General features: G+C 47.5%; 1 protein-coding gene across 1 annotated transcript in view; it reads left to right on the forward strand.

Moving 5' to 3' along the window:
- Positions 1–2032: 2032 nt before the first annotated feature.
- Positions 2033–19253, forward strand: part of SAMM50 (SAMM50 sorting and assembly machinery component) — a 33911-nt gene continuing 16690 nt past the window's right edge. Inside the window, exons 1-10 of the mRNA XM_058308910.2 lie at positions 2033–2195; positions 7022–7132; positions 8247–8348; positions 10976–11063; positions 12532–12638; positions 13115–13245; positions 13480–13567; positions 16566–16694; positions 17313–17384; positions 18040–18126. Of these exons, the coding sequence (XP_058164893.1) occupies positions 2175–2195; positions 7022–7132; positions 8247–8348; positions 10976–11063; positions 12532–12638; positions 13115–13245; positions 13480–13567; positions 16566–16694; positions 17313–17384; positions 18040–18126 (936 nt within the window). The 5' untranslated portion in view covers positions 2033–2174. The remainder of the gene's footprint in view (positions 2196–7021; positions 7133–8246; positions 8349–10975; positions 11064–12531; positions 12639–13114; positions 13246–13479; positions 13568–16565; positions 16695–17312; positions 17385–18039; positions 18127–19253) is intronic.

Consider the following 19253-nt stretch of genomic DNA (forward strand, 5'->3'; position numbering starts at 1 on the left):
CATCCTCAGCCTCCAAGGTCCTCTTGCCACATGGGATAGCCTGGGCTGGACATTGGGCCTGACCCTCAAGGAATCTCTCTTCTTCCTCTGAGTCCCTGACTCTCACACTGCTGTTCCTTCCTGGGTACCAAGGCTGCACCCCAAGGCTCTGCTAACTGCACTCACCGCCCTTGGGGAGACCTCATTCCCACCTGAGGCTGTAGCCAGCACTCTCAGAGGGGATGCCCTCTTGTTCTCACCTACCCACTGGTCATGACCACCAGGATATCCCTTGGCAGGTCCTCAAAATGAAACCCTCCAGGGCAAGCTTCTCAGTTCTGCAATTCTGCTCTGGGCCCTCTGTCGACTACTGAGTCAACCAGCCAGGAACAAGGACTCCTCGAGTCTCCCCTTGTTCCCACTTCCAGGGGGCCCCCAATCCTGCTGGGTCCATCTCCACTTACCTAGAATTGGCCTCTTGCTCCAGTCCTTGCAGTGGCCCAGAACCTGCTCCCTCTACCTGGCCCATTGCTATAGTTTCCCATAGCCAAGTTGTTTGGGGCACATCCCATAGCCTGACCCAGCCCCCTCATTCCAATCTCCCAGCACCCCGAGCCCACCTTGCTGCAGCAGCTGCAACCTCCCTCCCACCTAGCCTGCTCAGGTCGCATCCTCACCACATCCCTCCTTCCAGTCCCCTGGTGCTTCTCAGCCTCTTGCTCCAGTCCCCTGGGCCTGTGGGATGCTCCCTCTGCCTTGCCAAATGCTCCTCAGACCCAGACACTGGGGCGACAGGTGGCAGCGGCCAGGAATCCAGGCCAGAGGATCTGGGGGAGCCCAAGCCAAGAAGCGGTGACTCTGGTAGGCATCATTTGACAAGTTGCTATTTACTTTGGCAGGGAGGAATTTCTCCGCTGTGCTGGGCACTGTGCTCAGCTGTGAGCCAGACTGATTTGGTCCCTGCCTTCACGGGGTTGACAGACTAGGTGGGAAGATAGGTGAAGAGTTTACGTGCAAGGGGTGCATCGGGAGGGAAGGACAGGGGCTGGCAGGCTGGGTTCTACATCTTTCCAGCCGAGAAAGGGAAGGTGGACTTTGTATGCTTATCCCAGGGAAGCTAAGGGCTTAGGGTAGTGCTATTTATTTAAATGGAGAAGGGTGTCAGGATCTGGGGGGGAGCGGGGAGTGGAGAAGAAGAGGAGGTAGGTGAAAAGTGAAATAACGATGCTTTGTTATCAAGAGGTTGTAAATAACTCGACATGACACTGAATATTCCCCTTTTCTCATTCTCTGTTCGATTCTTTCATTGCATTTATGGCAATGATAGACTCATATTAATTACGTGTTTTAGGGGAATGGAGGCCGTTACCCCGACCAAAATTAAGTCCCTTGGGTCTGATTCACCTATGTGACTGGCCCCCATCCAAACACCTAGACGGTGCTCGCTAATATTTGCTGACTGAAGTTCAATGAACGATGGTCGTTTATTCCCCGCCACTTACTCGTCCAGGCGCTGTTATATTCAGCCTCTCGTACACTAGCCCTTTTAATCCACCCCTATAAAGTGGTATGACCACACCGACTTTTCACCCACAAGGACACTGAAGCCTGGGGCTTTCAATGACTTGAGACGGTCCATGCGGTCCGGGGGAGAGGAGCCAGGACACCGGTCCGCATTTGGACAGCTCCAGAGGTCAGACCCGCTCCCGGCCCGGCGTGGCGAGTCTTGGCGTCCCCCGGCTGAGCGCCGGTGGCTCCCCGGAGCGTGGGGTAAACACAGAACCCATCACGAGAGTCCAGGGTGAGACCCAAGACCCGTGGGAAGGCCTAGAACACCCGTCAGTCGCCTGATCGCTCCCCGCCGCGACCTCCAGAGCTCGCCCTCCTCGTGCCAGTAGCACCACGCGCGTCATTGGGCACTCTGCGCTTGCGCCCTCTCTAGACCGCCTGACTTCCCGGCGTCCACGTGAACATCCGGGTCACAGGCTCATAGGGCCCAATGAGCGTAAGCGCCCTTGGCCAGGGGGCGGGGCGGAGGCGTGGCGCCGTGGCCGCACTCAGTGCGCCGCTTCCAGGGGCTTGTGGGAAGTGCGCTCACCGCCTGTCCCGCCACCGCGGACCGGCCCTCTTAGTTCGCCAGCCGGGCTTTGGTCCCGGCCGGGCTTCTGTGCGGGGCGGCGGCGAGAAGGGAAACCATGGGGACGGTGCACGCCCGGGTAAGAGGCGCAGCGCCCGGCGGGCTTCGTGACCTTTGGGCAAGCCAGACGGGCGTGCGCCGCGGGGAGACACTCATGGCTGCGCCCGGGGTTCCCTGGTGAAGGGGCGGCGAGGGCGGCGGGGCTCTGAGGCCCTCTCGGGACCGGGACAGGCTCTCCACGAGGTGCGCCCCGCGCCAGGCCACCGCGTTCCGCGCGAACGAGGCGGCGCCTCGGGCCAGCGATGCTCGGAGGGGGGATGTGACTTGCCCAAGGTCAGTCAGCCACTTAGTGGCCCGGAAAAGTCTAGTGAGCTTTCCATGATGACCTGGAGCAGAGAGTAGTAAGTTCTTTCTCTGTGCGTGACTTCTGCACCCTTCAGCATCCTTTCCTTCAGTGGGTTTTGGGTGTCTCCGTTTGGTCCCCCTCAGCCGCTGGTGGAGTCCTTCGAGATCTTTTAGTTGCGACTCTTGCAAGAGTCAGACGCGTGCGCCTTTCTCCTGTTTCCCGGGCAAAGATAGACCTTCTCTATGCTTATTTTTCTAAAGTGGAGGGAGCAGTCATACCCACCTCACAAGGCTACTGTGAGAATGAAAAACCATAATGCTTGTAAAGTGCTTATTTTGGTGTTTTACGTACTGACTGCTTGTCATACTGCTCTCCTTTCCTAATCTTAACTAAGGGCAAGAGATTTAATTTTATTTGCCTCAAGTTACACTGTTAGCGTCTCAAAATGTTCTAAAACTCAGATCTCCTGATTCCCAGCCCTCATGAGATCGCCCATTCCCTGCTTTTCTACTATAACATGGATTGTTTCATTTGCCCCCATTTGGAAGTTGTAATTAGTTTTCCATTACTCTAAAAGAATTTAGTACAGATTTCTCAGACTGGCATCAGGAATTGGACTTATCTCCACTTCATGTATCTTTCCATCAACACCCGTTGCTCTTTGACATGCCCTCTGGATTGTGCTGTGAAGCTGTGACACAAACAGATCCTTCCTCCATCATCTGCCCCCCACGTACGTCTTTAGCTAGCAAAATATTCCTATCTTTTAGGATTGAGTTCATGTCACTTCCTACATAAGCCTCCTTTTTTCCCCCTCATTTGGATGTACTGTCAGCTTTCTTGAAATTTTTCCTCTGGTGCCATTTCTGTCTTTAGATCTGTTTGCATTTTTGCCTTATGGTATTAGATGCTTAAGATTCTAGATATTACAGTAGGAACTGCATCTTATTTAGCTTGTAGCATCGTGGAAAAAAAAAGTAAGCATTCATTCATTTATTCACCTTTTATTTACTGATGACCTACTATGTGCTTGACACCGTTGTGCTTGGGATTCGGGATGGGGGGAGTCCCTCTTTCTATGGAGTTCCTTTGCCTCTAAAATTGTGCTCCTTTAATTAATGTGTTGACAAAAAATGTTTTCAACTTTTTGATTTGACCTTTACATCCCACTAACCAATGTTTTTCAAACTTTTTTGACTAGTACTCACAGTAAGAAAGCATTTTACATTTGCCATCTAGACCTCTTATGCATATGTGAAACCACAAGGTTTTGTGAAATGGTATTTGCCATTAGTTTCTGTTATGTATTCTTCTATTTTTCATTTGGTCCTAGTCTACGTTACTTTAAAAATGCTGGAGGGAGCAGATGTGGCTCAGGCAGTTGAGCACCAACTCCTCACATGGGAGGTCCCAGGTTTGGTTTCGCAGTGCCTTCAAAAGAAGAAACAGTCAATGAGCAGACAACTAGCAGAATCAAGGAGCTTCTGGGGGACAAGGGAGCCATGGGGGACGGGGAATGCTGGATCATAAACTTGTTCAATTGAGTTCATGTCCTGCAGAGTGCCTGGCCTGTGGTACTTAACAAAACTTGACTGGTAGAGTTACCTGCTTATTAGAGGTTGGAATTGAAAATTTATTTTAATTCGTTCCACCAAATGCTTATCCTATGCCTGCTCTTCCAGGTGCTGGAATATATATTCTGTGTAAAGGTGAAGATCATAGTAGGTTCTTAATAATGTTGGTGAATGACTGAATCTGCTTTGATAAAACAGTTAATTTAGGACAAACAGGTTTGTATATATCTATGAAACTGCAAAGACCATCTCTTGGATTTAGGGTCTCAATTTCAGATTAAAGAGGGAAGTGGACTTGGCACAATGGATAGGGTGTCCGCCTACCATGTGGGAGGTCCAGGGTTCAAACCCCTTGCCTCCTTGACCCATGTGGAGCTGGCCCATGCCCAGTGCTGATGTGCGCAAGGAGTGCCCTGCCAGGCACAAGGATGTCCCCACGTAGGGGAGCCCCACGCACAAGGAGTGCGCCCCGTAAGGAGAGCCGCCCAGCGCAAAAGAAAAGTGCATCCTGCCCAAGAATGGCACCACACACATGGAGCGCTGACACAACAAGATGACGCAACAAAAAGAAACACAGATTCCTGGTGCCACTGATAAGGATAGAAGTGGTCACAGAAGAACACACAGTGAATGGGCACAGAGAGCAGACAACTGTTGGGGGGGGATAAAAAATAATAATAAATCTTTTAAAAAAATTTCAGATTAAAGGAAACAGATGCAAATGTGTTGTCAGGTCTTTGATGAACCACAATCAATGGTATTTGGTGTAATCACAGTTATACATTCTTCACTTTGATCAATATTAAAGCATTTTCGTTACTTTAATAATAGTAATAAAAACCAGACAAAAGAAAACCCTACCCCTTATAATCCCTTCTCAATCTCCCTATCCTTCCCCTGCCCTGCAGTGCTTCTATTTTGTTTCTATATCTCTATTTTATTTGTATTTAATATTTTGTATAGATGGAGTCAACCAATATGCAGTACCTTTTATTTAGTTTCTTTCACTTAGTATATTTCCTTTTTTCCCCCAACCCTTAATGGAAAATTATTAACGTGTTACTATACACTACTGTCCATAGTTTGCTTTATTGTATTTTTGCCAGGCACAGTCTTAATCATATCCATATTCTGCATACACAATTTGCACAACTTTAATACACTTTTTTGTTCGTTGTACACTTAAATTCAGAAAACGTTCATGGAATGGAGCAGGTAAAATGTTACTATTTTAGTTTGTTCATACTTTTAAGTAATATAGTAACAATTCCATTTTTTAAAAATAGTGCTCAACAAAATGAAAGGATGGTATGAAATTATGTATTCTTTGTCCAGCATTATCTTCCTTCTTTACATAATGTAAATATTAACATTCAACTCCAACCACTGTTAAGGGCAAGGACTTGGTCTTGTTCACTGCTATATCCCTGGTTCTTAGCCGAGTGCTTTGCCTAAATATTTACTCAGTAAATATTTGTCAAATGGACAAAGAAAGGGCAAAAATTTCATTCAATCACCCATTCTGTAAATAATTTGAGTACTTCTAAATGTGCCAAGGCAGATCAAAATAAGAAAAAGGAAACGTATATGAAAAGGACACAAAAGTTTAGGATCACGATGTGTGAAGGAGGGACTGATTATTCCTGAAGAAGCCAGGAGTGGCCCACAGAGGGGATGGCATTTAAGGTGGATCTTTAACCTGTGCAGGGGAAAGGCAGAGGGAACAAGATGTGCAAAAGTAGGAATGTGAAATAGGAGGAGCAGTGGAGATCGAAAGTGGAGTAGCCTAATGGTAGAGTTCCTTGTGTGTGAGGAATCCAGTTGCATTCTCTCCCTGGAGACACTTTTGAGGGCCACTGGAGTCTTTTAGGGCAGGAATGGGAAAGGGGGACTTGAGACTGTCAGATCAGAGTTGCCTTTCCAAAGAACCAGTGGCAATGGGAAGATGTAGTGAAAGGAGGCTGTAGAGTATTCCCGAAAGGTGATGGTGGCCCCCGGATCTCCATGGCTCCACGTGGTGCAGATGTCAAATACCTCAGTGCTCTTTGAAAGTGCCGGATGGCAGGGAATTAGTGGATCAAGGAAAGAGCCAGATACTGGTTAGCATACTTTTCCCCAAACTTGACTGTTTTATAACAATCATCTGGCACTACACTAGACCTTCTGGATCTGTTTCCAAGGGGTGCCTGGGAATCCCTGTGTAAGCAAGCATCCCAGTGACTTCCAATCAAACCACTATAAGAACAAACAAGGAGTGTGTGAATATTACAGTGTTACATATATTATATATAGAGATATATATTTTATGCATGTTATTGTATTACTATGTTCCCCTGACAATAATATACCATACACCGCCTATGGAATCCATGTTTAGAAGAAGATGCTTTAATAATAGCTTTCAAGATAATGTCCACTCATGTTAAAGAATGTGACTGATTGCTAGCCCATTTTAGGAGCCGTATGCTTCCTTTTAAGTATGAATGAAACCTTATGAACTGGAATAGAAATCTATCAGGGTCCAGAACAAAATGTTTTTTTAGTAATTTATCAATGTGACTATCCTTGAATGTATCCAATTTCAAGTCTAAAAATTAGGTACATTCTATAACAACAGGAAAGGAAATTTTTTTCTTTCTTTAAAGTACCCAAAATAAGACGTATCTTATATTATAATGATTTTTTCCCCTTTAAATGGCTCCTAGGTAAACCATCTTAGGTTAGCCATGACCCTCGATTTTATATCTGGTTATTTATTAATATAATAAGTGCTAAGTTTTCCACCAATGCACGAACTTAACACATTAACAGTAGCTGACATACGCCCTTGTACTGACTGCTCCCCATCCAGTACCCCTGCTTCCACTCACCAGAAGGAACCACTGTACTAGATTTTCTGGAGCACCCCTTAGAAGCAAAACTGAAAGATGTTGGTTTTTATATATCACATGTTAATTTGTCTGTGGTTTTTTCTTTCCCTTTCAGAGTTTGGAGCCTCTGCCAGTAGGTGGACCTGATTTTGGGGCGTTAGGAGAGGAAGCTGAATTTGTTGAAGTTGAACCTGAAGCTAAACAGGAAATTCTTGAAAATAAAGATGTGAGTGGTCTGTCAAAGGGCCTGGTAGAGTTGTTATAGAAACTTTCACTTCAGTAAACCACTAGGGACATATAAAGGAATTAACCTGTTTGTTTTTATCAAAGAAGAGTTTATAACTACATTTTAGAAAGACTGGTGACTTTTAGAAAATTATTTATGGTTTTAGAGAAATAGTATTTCCTTAGTGATTATTTATGTGATTATTTATACAAATTTTTGTATTTATGTTACTAGGGAAACAAACGCCAAGTTTTGAGGACAAGCTTAAATTATGCGGAAGTTTATACTTCTGCTCCCCGACTTTTTCCAAAACTGTGTTTTCTTTGAAATTAAAATATACCTGAAGAAATGTAAGCACATTTTCAGCAATTCTTTCATTCAATGGAGCCATCTCTGATCACCTGTAATTTCTAAATCATAAATTCCCTTAGTACTCCCTAACCTCCATCCTTGCTTTATTTTTCCCTGTGCTATCTATTACCATCTACTTCACCACATACATCACTCAGTTCTCCTTTGGGACAGGAGTTTTTATATTTTGTTCATTGCCATTTTATCAGTGTATAGAGCAACAGCTGGCTCAGCACATTTTTATTGAACAGACGGATTAAGTGAACGCTTATTGAGCATTTACTCCATGTGGAGTGGCTTTTATGAAAACAATGGTATGTGAGAAACAGTTTCTACTCTTGAAGAGTTGACCCTCCGGTGAGGAGATGGAGCAGTGAGAGTCTCTGTGAATAAACATTCATCCTCTGGTGAACCCTGGACCTTACTGGGCAAGGTGCATGCAGGGACTAAGTGGGAGCTGCAGTCGGGCAGGACTGGTCCCCAGGTCATTCTCAGGGCTTAGGGCTGGAGGTTCCTTCCTCAGCCGGCTGGGGAAACCTTGTTGATTTCCTTTGCAGGAAGTATGGGCCTAACAGAGGGTAGTCCACGAGGCCAGTTTTTTGAAAAGGTGTGAAAAATATATAGAAGAGCATTTAGAAATAAGTGTGGGTCATTAAACTTGAAAATATAAATGAAATTAATTTCAGGTGTTTTTATGTAGCCTTGCTACCTCATCTCCCACCCTGTGTCACATTTAATAATCAGTGTCCCTTGTCACATTTAGGTGGTTGTTCAGCATGTTCATTTTGATGGACTTGGGAGGACTAAAGATGATACTATCATGTGTGAAATCGGAGATGTTTTTAAGGCTAAAAACCTTATTGATGTAAGTACTATCTCTACTTGACATTCTTTTCCATTCCCTCCAAAGAGCCTATGGACTTCCTCTGTCCTTAGACCTCTGAGCCCCCGCGCCAGCCTCTGCTGACGGCCTTGCCTTCTTTCTCACAGTGACCTTGGCCCCCCCAGTCCATCGCTCCCAGATCCCCACATGCCTCACAGAGACACGTGTTTACCTCACCCTTTCCTCCTCGCTTTCTCGGAGGAGGAATGTCTGTCCTCTTTTCCAAGGCCAGCCCCACCCTTTGTTCTTCAGAACTGTCCCTGGCTCCACGCTGGCCACTGACAGCTCAAGTGCAGCCCCTTACCCAGCACCGTGCCCAGCACTCTGCACACGGTCTCCCCTCCAGAGCCTCCCTGGCCTGTCTCCTGGTTCTTGGGGGCCCCTGCTCCATTTTCCACCAGTCTCTTTGCTGGATTGCCACCATCTCTCTCTGCTCTCCTTTGTGAGTTTCTTCTGTCCTTCAGCCCCGGGACCCATATTGAACAGGCCTGGGCACAGGTTTCGACAACTTCCTTGTGGCCAGCTCCAGCTGGCTCCTTTAAGTTCTTGTACTTGACCTTGCAGACAATCCCCATTAAAAAAAAAATGAGTGTGTTTTTTTTTTTTAAGATTAATATATAAGTGCAGTTAAAAAAAAAAAGTATAATAAGCCAGGTGGGTATGGGGGGGCTGAGATGAAATGTATATGATTCCCTCCTGGCCCACCCCTCAGTCCCACCCTCCAGAGGTAAACCAGGGCTGACAGTTTCTTATGCATCCTTCCGCTATTTTGTACACATGTATAAACATGTACATCATTTAAAAATAATCTCAGTCTCCACCTTTGTTCTGCATCTTTCATTTTCATTTATCTCCACCTGCTGATGGCTGCATGGTAGCTCACTGAATGGACTTGCATTTATTGTAAACAGTTGCCTCCTGTTAGACATTTAAATGAATTGTTTAACGAGCAGTGCTGCAATAAACATCTTTGTATATCTTTGTGTATATATGAACGTATGTCTGTAGGATAAATTCCTGGAAGTGGGACTGCTAGGTCAAGGGTAATCATTTTAACAGACACTGTCATATTGCCTTCCAAATGATCCCACTTCTTTACACTCCTGCAAGCAGTATAGCAGAGAGGCTGTTTTCCAGCATTGGGAGTTATCAAACTTTTAAAATTCTTGCCAACCTGTTGGGGGAAAGTACTATCTCATTTTAATTTGCATTTATTTAATTATGCATGAGATTGACCTTTCTGTTTTCATGTTTACTGGCCATTCATATTCCTCTTATGAGTTACCTGTTTTTCTTAATTTTCCGTTAGGTTTTTAGGCTTCTGTTAACTCATACAAACTCCTTGCATATTAAAGAAGTGATTGCTTTGTCGCTTAGGTCCAGTCTGTTTTTTCCTGCTTTGTTATTCGTCTTTTGATTGTGCTTACATACTCCCTCATTCTTGACGTTTCCCTCCCCTCTGTTTCTGTGAAAGCCCTCTCCCCTGGGTTGCTTCCCACCTCTGAGCACATTCATTTCAGGCTCCACCGTCACTTCTTTCCCTGAGACCATGCATAAGCATGGACTTTGTATGAGGCTCAGTCTCAATCTGCTCATACATTCATGACCTCAACATTATACCTGGTTTCAGCTCCAGCCTTTGTGTTGAGGACTCCCCAACTTCCATTTCTTGCAGCTCCTCTGTTGGGCATTTGCTCTGAATATGCGACTGCCTGCTAAACACGCCCTCATGGAATTACAGTAACATCTCCAGTTCTTTGTGGCTAAATTCTGGGCTCATGGCCTCTCTCTACCCCCACTCCTGCCTGCCATTCCATCTCTGTCCCTTGCTTCTCTCATGGCACCGACCTCTTTTGTCTGGTGCTAAGCCCAGAGTGGAAAGTGTCCACGGCCTCCCCCATCCTCCCTTGCAAGCTGAATCTAACTAGTGGCTTTGTCTGCTGGTGTCTGTCTATCCTGTGTCTCCGACGTCTGTGCCCCCGACACCAGAGCTTGATCGGTCTCTGTCATGTCTCCTGGGTCTGTTGCTCTATCTCCTTTTGGTTTTGTCTCTGTTTAGGGTTGTCTTTAGTTTTATTCCCTCTTAAGCAAAGATCTGCATGTTCTGTACTCTTGCCTGCAGAAAGCTGATCAGTCTCCCAGCTGGGAGTTCTCCAGTAGCTCTCGTTCACCTGGGTACCTTCTGAGGCCCCTTCTTGCCTCACCCCTTTGCTTATCCTTTTCCCTCCAGCAGGAAAGGACTCCCCATATCAGAATGGCCTGCTGGCTTTATAATGGATTGTCGGCATTAAAGAGAAGAAGAAAGCAGCACGTGTATATATTGTTAGAAAAGTCAAACAACACAATAAGGCACAAAATTTAAAAAAACCTTGTCACTACATATGACCACTCACTTTTGATCCCTTCCAGAAAACAATACTAGGCTATGTGTGTATGTATTTTAGTTTATGCACATAGCTTTTTTAATTTGGCTTGTTTTTTTCCCCCTTTTCTTAAAAAATTTATGGTTACATATATATTTTATATGTATGTGTATGCATATATATATATAACAAACTTGCCCACTTTACCTTAAGAGAACATGTTCTCTATTTTCTCCCCTTTTATAGGTAATGCGGAAATCTCATGAAGCCCGTGAAAAATTGCTTCGTCTAGGAATTTTTAGACAAGTGGATGTTTTGATTGATACATGCCAAGGTAGGTATTGTGGTGTAGCTGCTCCATGATTTCCCTTTCTAGCCATCATCCAGTATCACAGAGAAGCTATGTGTGTGGCAAGATACAGAGAGAGCCTGGAGGCTTATCAAACAGAAATCTTGGCTTAGCAGACTCAAGGAAGTAAGTGGAGTTTTACTTTAGAAGGAGGGAGGAATGGTGAACTTTGCAGCTATTATCTTCCCAATCCCAAAGGAGGTAGCCTGGCTTCACCGTGCTTGTCCCAGCCCAGCGTCTGTCTTTCAGGCTCCGTGTGTGTTCAGGCTGAGTGTGTTCAGCAGTAAGCAGACAGCACTAGGAATTGCATTGCAGTTTTAGTTTTTGCTCATCGTCTTGTTTGCTGTGTGACATTGGGCAATCTTTCAACTTGGTCAACATGTATTCTTTTATTAATGAATACCAGCTATGAGTCAGGCCCTGTGCTGAGTACGAGGGTTACAGTAGAAAACAAGGCCAAGTCTCATGTTTAAGGAGCTTCAAGTCAAATGGCGCAGGGTTGGGGCACAGAGAACTAAGTGATTATATCACTAGTTGATGTATATGCAAAGGGTGCCTAGTAGGGTGGGGTGAGGGGTTTCAGAGATGGCTTCCTGGAAGGGGTGATACATTAGCTGAGACCTAAAAGAAGAGTTAGTTGGGGAGGAGGGTTGAAGCATGTCTAGGGAGATGGGTGGCATGTGACAGGCCCAGTGGCCAGAGAGAGCAGAGGTTGTTGGGTGGACCATAGCATTTGGAGAGCCCAGTGCAGATTTGGTGATAAGGGGTGAGAGAGAAATAAGTGGGAGACGGATCTACTGTTGGTCATGGAGGAGGAGTCGGGACTTTAATCTGAATTCAGTTATCTGTTGAAAACAATAAATATTTGGAATGAATCAGTGAGCAAGTCAACGCTTCAGGATTGTGGAGTGGGTAATTTTGAGAAGATGTAAACACTGCAATATATGGAAATGATCGCAAAACGTAAGATGCTATGTGACCTAGAATTCTATTATTTGGAATATAAGTTCAGCTGTGACTAAGAGGGACTCAAATTCATAGTAGCTTAGGCAAGAGAGAGGTCTCTTGCTCTCTGTCACAGTTGGGAGATGGTTTTCCCATGTTGCCTTACCACTTTATCTTCCCTGGGATTCTTCCTAGTAGGAGAACAAAGTCCTTTAACAGATAATGTTGGCTTGAACTTATAGTTAGGTACTTGTAGCAAAATCTGATATTGTATATATTCTATTACAGAAAGTCAAATATTTTTTGTTTCGTTTTGTTTTGTTTGATGTAGAGGGGTGTTTTGTGTGGACATGTCCTTCAACTTTAAAATAAATTGGTATATTTTCCAAAGGCGGTTGTAAATTAAAAGTGAACCTTTGGATTTCTTTTTGTCTCTTTTAGCAATGATACCTAAAAGAAAATGGCCTATTCTAGTTGTCTTATCGTTTAATATTTTCCCTTTATTTAGGGGATGATGCACTTCCAAATGGCTTGGATGTTACATTTGAAGTAACTGAATTAAGGAGATTAACAGGCAGTTACAACACCATGGTTGGGAACAATGAAGGCAGTATGGTAAGGTGTAGACTTTTCCTTCTTGATGTTGGGCCTTTGAATTAAGAGTTTTTAAAGTGTGCCTGCACTATAAAAGCTGAGGATTCTCTCTTTCTTGATTTGTGAGATGACCTGTTGTTATTTTTGGTTTCTCTTTGCTCTCTCTAGAATTAATGATATGTTTTGGATGGTGTGATAACAATATTAGTGACTTAGGAATGATTTGGGGAATATTCGTATTCATAGTCTCTTGTTCAGCTTCCCCTAAACTCCAGATCTGGAGAACTCATTTCCACTCTGATCTCCATAGTCAGTAAGATGAGCCTGCCCTTTGCCTTAGGTTTGTATGCAGCGCATGCAATTGCAAATGAAAGGCCAGGGCTGCAGCTGCGTTTTCTTTCTGTTTATGAGAATGCCTTCGCTAGCATAGTCTTTATCAAAAGTTACTCCTTCTGATTTTTTCATTTAGACCATTACTGTTTTTCTTTTCCTCTTAGGTACTTGGCCTCAAACTCCCTAACCTTCTAGGACGTGCAGAAAAGGTGACTTTTCAGTTTTCCTATGGAACAAAAGAAACTTCGTATGGCTTGTCCTTCTTCAAACCACAACCTGGAAACTTCGAAAGAAAGTAGGAAGCCAAACAGATCATTGAATACAGTGGCCTGGTTTAAAAGTTAAAGTAGATGGCTTGTTTGTGAAAAGAAACTATGCAGAATCAGCTGCCACTTCTACCGTGTTACAACGTGCTAAATATTTCCTCATGAAGATGAAGCCCAGAGGGTGTTTTAACTCTGTTGATGTAAATGTTTGCAAGTTATAATCACTATTCCTGCTTTTAAAGCTCTGTCCCATTGTCTCCTAGTTTCTCTGTAAACTTGTATAAAGTTACTGGACAGTTCCCCTGGAGCTCACTTCGGGAGACAGACAGAGGAGTATCAGCTGAGTACAGTGTAAGTAGCATTTCAGTCTTTCTCTCTTTGGAGTCGGGCAAAAAGAAAGTGCCTTTTTAATTGATTCCCAGACAGCTCCAAAGGGAGGCTAGGCAGGGAGGACACACACTTTCAGTGGCCTGAGCTTGGAGTGGCGGGCAGTGTTGCTGGCGCCACCTCTGCCCTTTGCCTGCCGTCCAGCTGCCTCCTGCCGGGCACTTCCCCGCTAGGAGACTGTGGGCCCCATGGGCAACAGGCTGCCAGAGAGCCAGAGAGGAGCTGGTGTGCACAGCGGCCGCCTCTAGCCTGCTCCTGACTTCCTGTGTTTGCTCCATCTGTTTGTCCTTCCTCCTGTGCGTTAAGGTCCCGGGTTTCGTACGGCCAGCACAGTCACTTCAGAGCGCTAAGTGATTCCACTGACTGGTCCCGCTTAAGTTGACTTATGGAAAGAGGTGATTAAATGCTGCAGATGGAATTGGTAGCATGTGACTGTTTTTAGGTTTATCGATAAACCCTGTTCTTTACTTCCCTTCCTTTCTACTTCCCCTTACTCCTCCCCTCCTGTTCTTGGCTTTGGTTCATGAGGAAAGACCTTGAGACAGGATGCCGTCAGAGGGCTCCCCAAGGCCTTGAGACACAGCCGTGGAGGAGGGCTCCGGGTGTAGGGTGAGACCAGCAGCTGCAGCACCGGGCAGCTTAGTAGAAGGGCAGGTTCACAGGCCGCAGCTTGGGCGCTGACGGGGATCTCTGGGAATGGGGACCGGGAGCCTTGTGGTGAGCTCTTCCCAGGGGTTCTTCTGTGTCTTAAAAGTCTGAGGACCTCAGCTCTGGTGAAGCAGAGCCACCCAAGCCAGCTACCTGTGCCTGGCCCCCGCTGTGCTGCTAACGCTCTGTGCCTTTGGGCAGCTTCTCCAAGTCAGTTCTTCAGAGAAAGGCGTGAGCTGGCTGCGGCAGGCCCCTGGCGGGCACACAGCCCCTGTTGGCCCCTGCTGCTGCTGACCTTGCAGCCCAGGTTGGGGGAGGCCGAGCAGCCTGACTTGCCTGAGGGGCAGTAGACCGGGCTGGACGCCAGGTTCAGGACATAGACCTGAGGACTCTGAGCACTGGCCCTTGGGTGCTTTTTTCTCCAAGGGACAGCCCTCCCCTGTCTGCAGGTGAGCAGCCCCCAGGCACTTTGCTGCTCTGGTGTGGGAGGGAAACAGAAGGGGAGCACTGCTCTCAGCCCCTGCTCCCCCGTCACTTGGGGGTCACCAGCCATGAGGCCGGCAGGGTTAGGCTCCTGGGCGAGCTTGCCCATCCTTCTCCCCTGTGCCCCTCCTTTTTCCCTTTTCTTGAGACCTTTTTAAAAGAGCAGAAATTCTGGGAGAGTAGAAACACTTTGTTTATCCACCCAGAGTCGCAGAGGTGAAAACAACAGGGAGAGGACGTGTGGAGGGGAGGACATGCGGCTGCAGCTCTAGAAGCTGGGAGAGGTGTTTCTCCCCCAGCCTGAACTCCTGGAGGCAAGGACCTGCTTGTAGTTGGTTTTGTATCCCCGCTGCCTACAGAGCTGGGCCTCACTAACAGATGGTGGATTGGGTGACTGGCTGAACACATGGGTGATGGGGAAATAAGTAAGTGACAGAGACCTCAGGTTTGCTAGCAGCTGCTCTGGTAAAACCATTTAGGTAGTCGTCCATTAGGGCCATCCTTGGCCCCTACTTCCGTGCCAGTGCTGTGCTAGGGAAGAGGAAGTGCAGGGGGGGAGGGGGGACATGCAGGCATTGTCTAGCCTAGGGGACATGGGCATGGAGGTTCCCGGTGGGAGGAGTTCGGGGCCGGGTGGAAGGAGGAGCGCTCCAAAGGCTGGTGGGAGCCAAGGGAGGCGAGCTTGGAGAGGAGGAAGCTGAGAAGAGGGTCCCTGGCGAGGTGGGCTTTGGAGGGGGCGGGGGTTTGGTGACAAGAGAATCAACATGACATGAGATTGCTGCCCCTGGTCCCTGCCTAGTCCTGAGAGGGAATCCAGAGACATAAGCTCTTTCTTTTCTGGATAAGTGTTTTTCTGGTTAAAAGCTTCCTCAGAAGGAATGAAGAAGTGGTTTAAGTCAACCCCACCCCTCCGCAGGCCGTCAGAAAGGTCGCAGAATGTCAGGTGGCCCTGAGTGCCGGAAGTAGCAGGTGAGCCAGGCTTGCAGCCTGAGCCGCCCCTGGCTCCGCAGCACCCGGCCTGGGGCCCTTGGTGCTCCAGCAATAACTTGGTCAAGGTGGCTGCCCCTGGCTCCGCTCCCTTCCCTGAAGCTGGTGGGGTGCTCTGGCTCGTGGCAGTGCCCCACCCGCAGTGGCTCTAGGCTCACTTGCAGGCCTGGGGGCTACAAGGAATGTACAGCGTCACGCTCAGTCTGGGAGGGAGGCAGCCTGGCTTCTTGTAAGAACTCTGTTGCCTTCAGGCTTCCTGAAGCTGCCAGATGTCACTGTCTACTGTTGGGAGGGAAAGTAGGCGTTCTTCCAGGATGGGGATCGGTGACAGGCCGAGGGGCTTCCCGGAGAAAGCAGAGCCCTGCCCCTCTTCCGGGCCGCAGAGCCCACCAGCTCTGGTCTCTGCGGGGAGGATGCTCTGCCTCATGTCACCGGTCCTCCTGCCACCTCTCTCGGGACTGACGTGGGCCATTGGGGCCACTGGGCCTGGCTTCAGAACAGGGCTGGGGGTGCCAGGTGCAGTGTGTGTCAAGTCATCTTGGGTGTCACCTCAGGCACCTGCTGCTTGCCAGGTGCCTGCAGCTCTCAGAGGGTGCCCGTCCCCTCAAACAGCCACAGCCTGTTCCCCTGGTGCAGTGCTTCCCTTGACGTGAGTCGCCTTCCTCTCTCCATCTCTTTCATCCCTTCCTTCCTCCCTCTTTCCCTTTTTAAAAAATTAATATGGGTCTTTAATTAGTTAATTACTTAATGATGTTTCACTCCAAAAAATTATTTGGGACAGCTTCCCAGAGCGTACACGGACCGGAGAGGTGTTAAAAGCAGCCCCTGTCCTCCCTGTGCCTAGTTCCCCGTGTGGAGGACCAGCCACGCTGTCAAGTGGGAAGGTGTGTGGCGAGAGCTGGGCTGCCTGGCGAGGACCGCGTCTTTTGCTGTTCGGAAAGAAAGTGGACATTCCCTTAAATCTTCTCTCTCGGTAAGGAGAGATGGACACAGCAGCTGCTGGGCCTCGGTGTTCGCGCTCCCTCTTATCTTTCCTAAATAACATCTGTGGGAATGGGGAAAGGTGCATGTAAGTGCTGACCATGGAATAAAAAGCTTTCAGAAATGATTAGAGGAGAGCAGATGTAGCTCATGTGGTTGAGCGCCTGTTTCCCATGTATCAGGTCCCAGGTTTGATCCCTGATAGTTCCTAAAAACAAAAACAGATAAACGCCTCTCATTGGGGAGCAGATGGCGCTCAGTGGCTGAGCACCTGCTTCCTGTGTACAAGGTCCTGGGTTTGATCCCTAGTACCTACTAAAAACAAAGAATGAGCAAGTTGGCTGAGGAGATTTAAGTCAAGGTGTCGAGCTCCTTGAAAGAATGAACCTGTGACAGGGGCGCTGTCCCCAACCTGACTACACAAACTGTTGATTCAGTTGAAATGCTGACGTAAACTAGGGAGAATAACGCCAGCTTTGTCATGGAGTTCTTAAGATTAAATTACTTGCTCTCTTAAGTGCCCAGAACCATGTCGCATATACTGTAAGTGTTAGCTGTTATTTAGAGAAATGACTGAAATTAAAATACACCAAATATGAATTTCTTTCAGCATGCCATGGTCATCGATTCTCGGAATTCTTCCATTTTACCAAGGCGAGGTGCTTTGCTGAAAATTAACCAGGTAGTGTTCAGTCACCTTTACTCTTTGCTGGGGAGGGGTGGCTGAGCCTTTGACCGTGAGTGGTTTCTGCAGGCGTGGAGGACTCGGGGGGATAGGAGCCGCAGGCGTTCGCGTCTGTAGTAGTGAGCTTTTTCCTTTGGTTGGTGCAGACCTGCTAGAGCTGTTTTCAGGAGGAGCGGCCGCCACTGGCAGGTGCCTGGCCCTGGGCCTGCTCCCTGCTCCCTGCTCCCTGCTCCCTGCAGCTCGGCCCTCTGCCATCAGAGTGGGGGTGGTTCCTTCACAGGTGAGGAAGAGCATTGCACTGTCTCCTTGGATACCCTGGGAAGAGCACTATTTTTTTTTTCAAAGTGATTAGGCCATACCGTCCCTCCCCACCGTGAACTCTACTGAGATGCTCATGTTGCCAGGGTTTTTCTCTCACAGCAAAGAGTAACGTGCTCTGCAGGTACTCAGCATCGATGATTCTGTATCTCTTTGTCCTTCCCCTGTTCCTGCCTTCAGCAGTTAGGATGCAGCTTCCAGGAGACAAAAATGGTCTGTTGCCTTCTGAAAAATACAAAATGACGCATTTAAGTAGTAATTGCAGCCACATTGTTTGGCGACGCCGGTGATGAGTCTCTTGGCTCTGTTTGACCTGAGGACTTTCTTCCCACAGGAGCTGGCAGGCTACACGGGAGGAGATGTGAGTTTCATAAAGGAAGATTTTGAGCTTCAGTTGAATAAACAGCTCATGTTGGATTCAGTGAGTATCTTACTAAATTGGAGTTGCCTGCATTTTTGTCCCTCGTTTTTGGAATCTTAGTAGAAAAGCCAAGTCCCTGAGTATCGAGAGCAGTCGGGCTGGAGCCCGGAGTGTGACCCTTTGAGCTGGAGTCCTTGCCCTTGTCAGTTTAGCCAGACTCGAAAGAGTGATGGTAATTCTTTTCTTAAACCAGCTCTGTCAGGCTTCACACAGGGCTATCAGAGAGCACCTCCTCGTAGTCCTCAGCCCTCAGGCCACTTTCCTGTCTCCTGTCATGGTAATGTCACTTCCATGGAAAGTCCGAGTCCTCGCCTTACTTTGCTGGGCCTGGAGGGTTCTGGGTGCTTCCAGGAATTTCTTTTTCTCCTTTTTTTGTTTTTTAACCATCAATCCAATTTGGTTTAGTTTCTCTTGATTCACTCAGGAAGTGAGGAGTGTGAGACAGGATTCTGACCTAGTACGTGGAGCTCGGGCGGGGTGCGGCCCGGCGTCTTTCTTGTCTCCGGTGCATGGGGCGATTGTAGGCAGCACTGTACCCTGCCGTTGTTGCCAGCGTCTTCATCTGCCTTAAAACTCGAGGGTGAGAAACGTCATTTTAACCAAGTCTTACATTCATCTACTTTATTTGAAAACAATTTACTGCTCCTCCCACTCAGTCCTTGATTTGTAGTGTTTTGAATCTGGTTCTTGCCTTTTGCCTACCGCTGTGGAACGCTGGGCCTCTTGGCTCAACCCCGTGACTCCTGTGGTCTCTTTCCTGCGCCTTCCCCACAGCTCTGGACAGCGGTGCTTCCTCGGCCGTCCCGGCCGTCCTCCACCTCCCCAGCATCCATCCTTCTGCCGCTTCTCACTTCTACCAGTTTCTCTTCAGGGCCTGCCATGACTTGCCATTCTTCTGCTTCGTGTGTGTGGCCTCCCCTTGGGCCCCTTGCAGCTGGCTCCCTGCAGCACTGCTCTCTCTTCTGGGTACCAGGCCCCTGTGCTCCTGGATGTCTCACCTTCACGCGTCACAGGTCCCTCCATTTCAACGGGTCTAAAACGGAACTAATTATCTTTCCTCCCTAAGTCCACATCTTCCACCTGGGTTCCTGATTTCATTGATTTGTACAGCCTTCTGCCAGCTGCCC

The sequence above is a fragment of the Dasypus novemcinctus genome, chromosome 12 (assembly GCF_030445035.2).
Source record: "Dasypus novemcinctus isolate mDasNov1 chromosome 12, mDasNov1.1.hap2, whole genome shotgun sequence".
NCBI classification, from domain to species: Eukaryota; Metazoa; Chordata; class Mammalia; order Cingulata; family Dasypodidae; genus Dasypus; species Dasypus novemcinctus.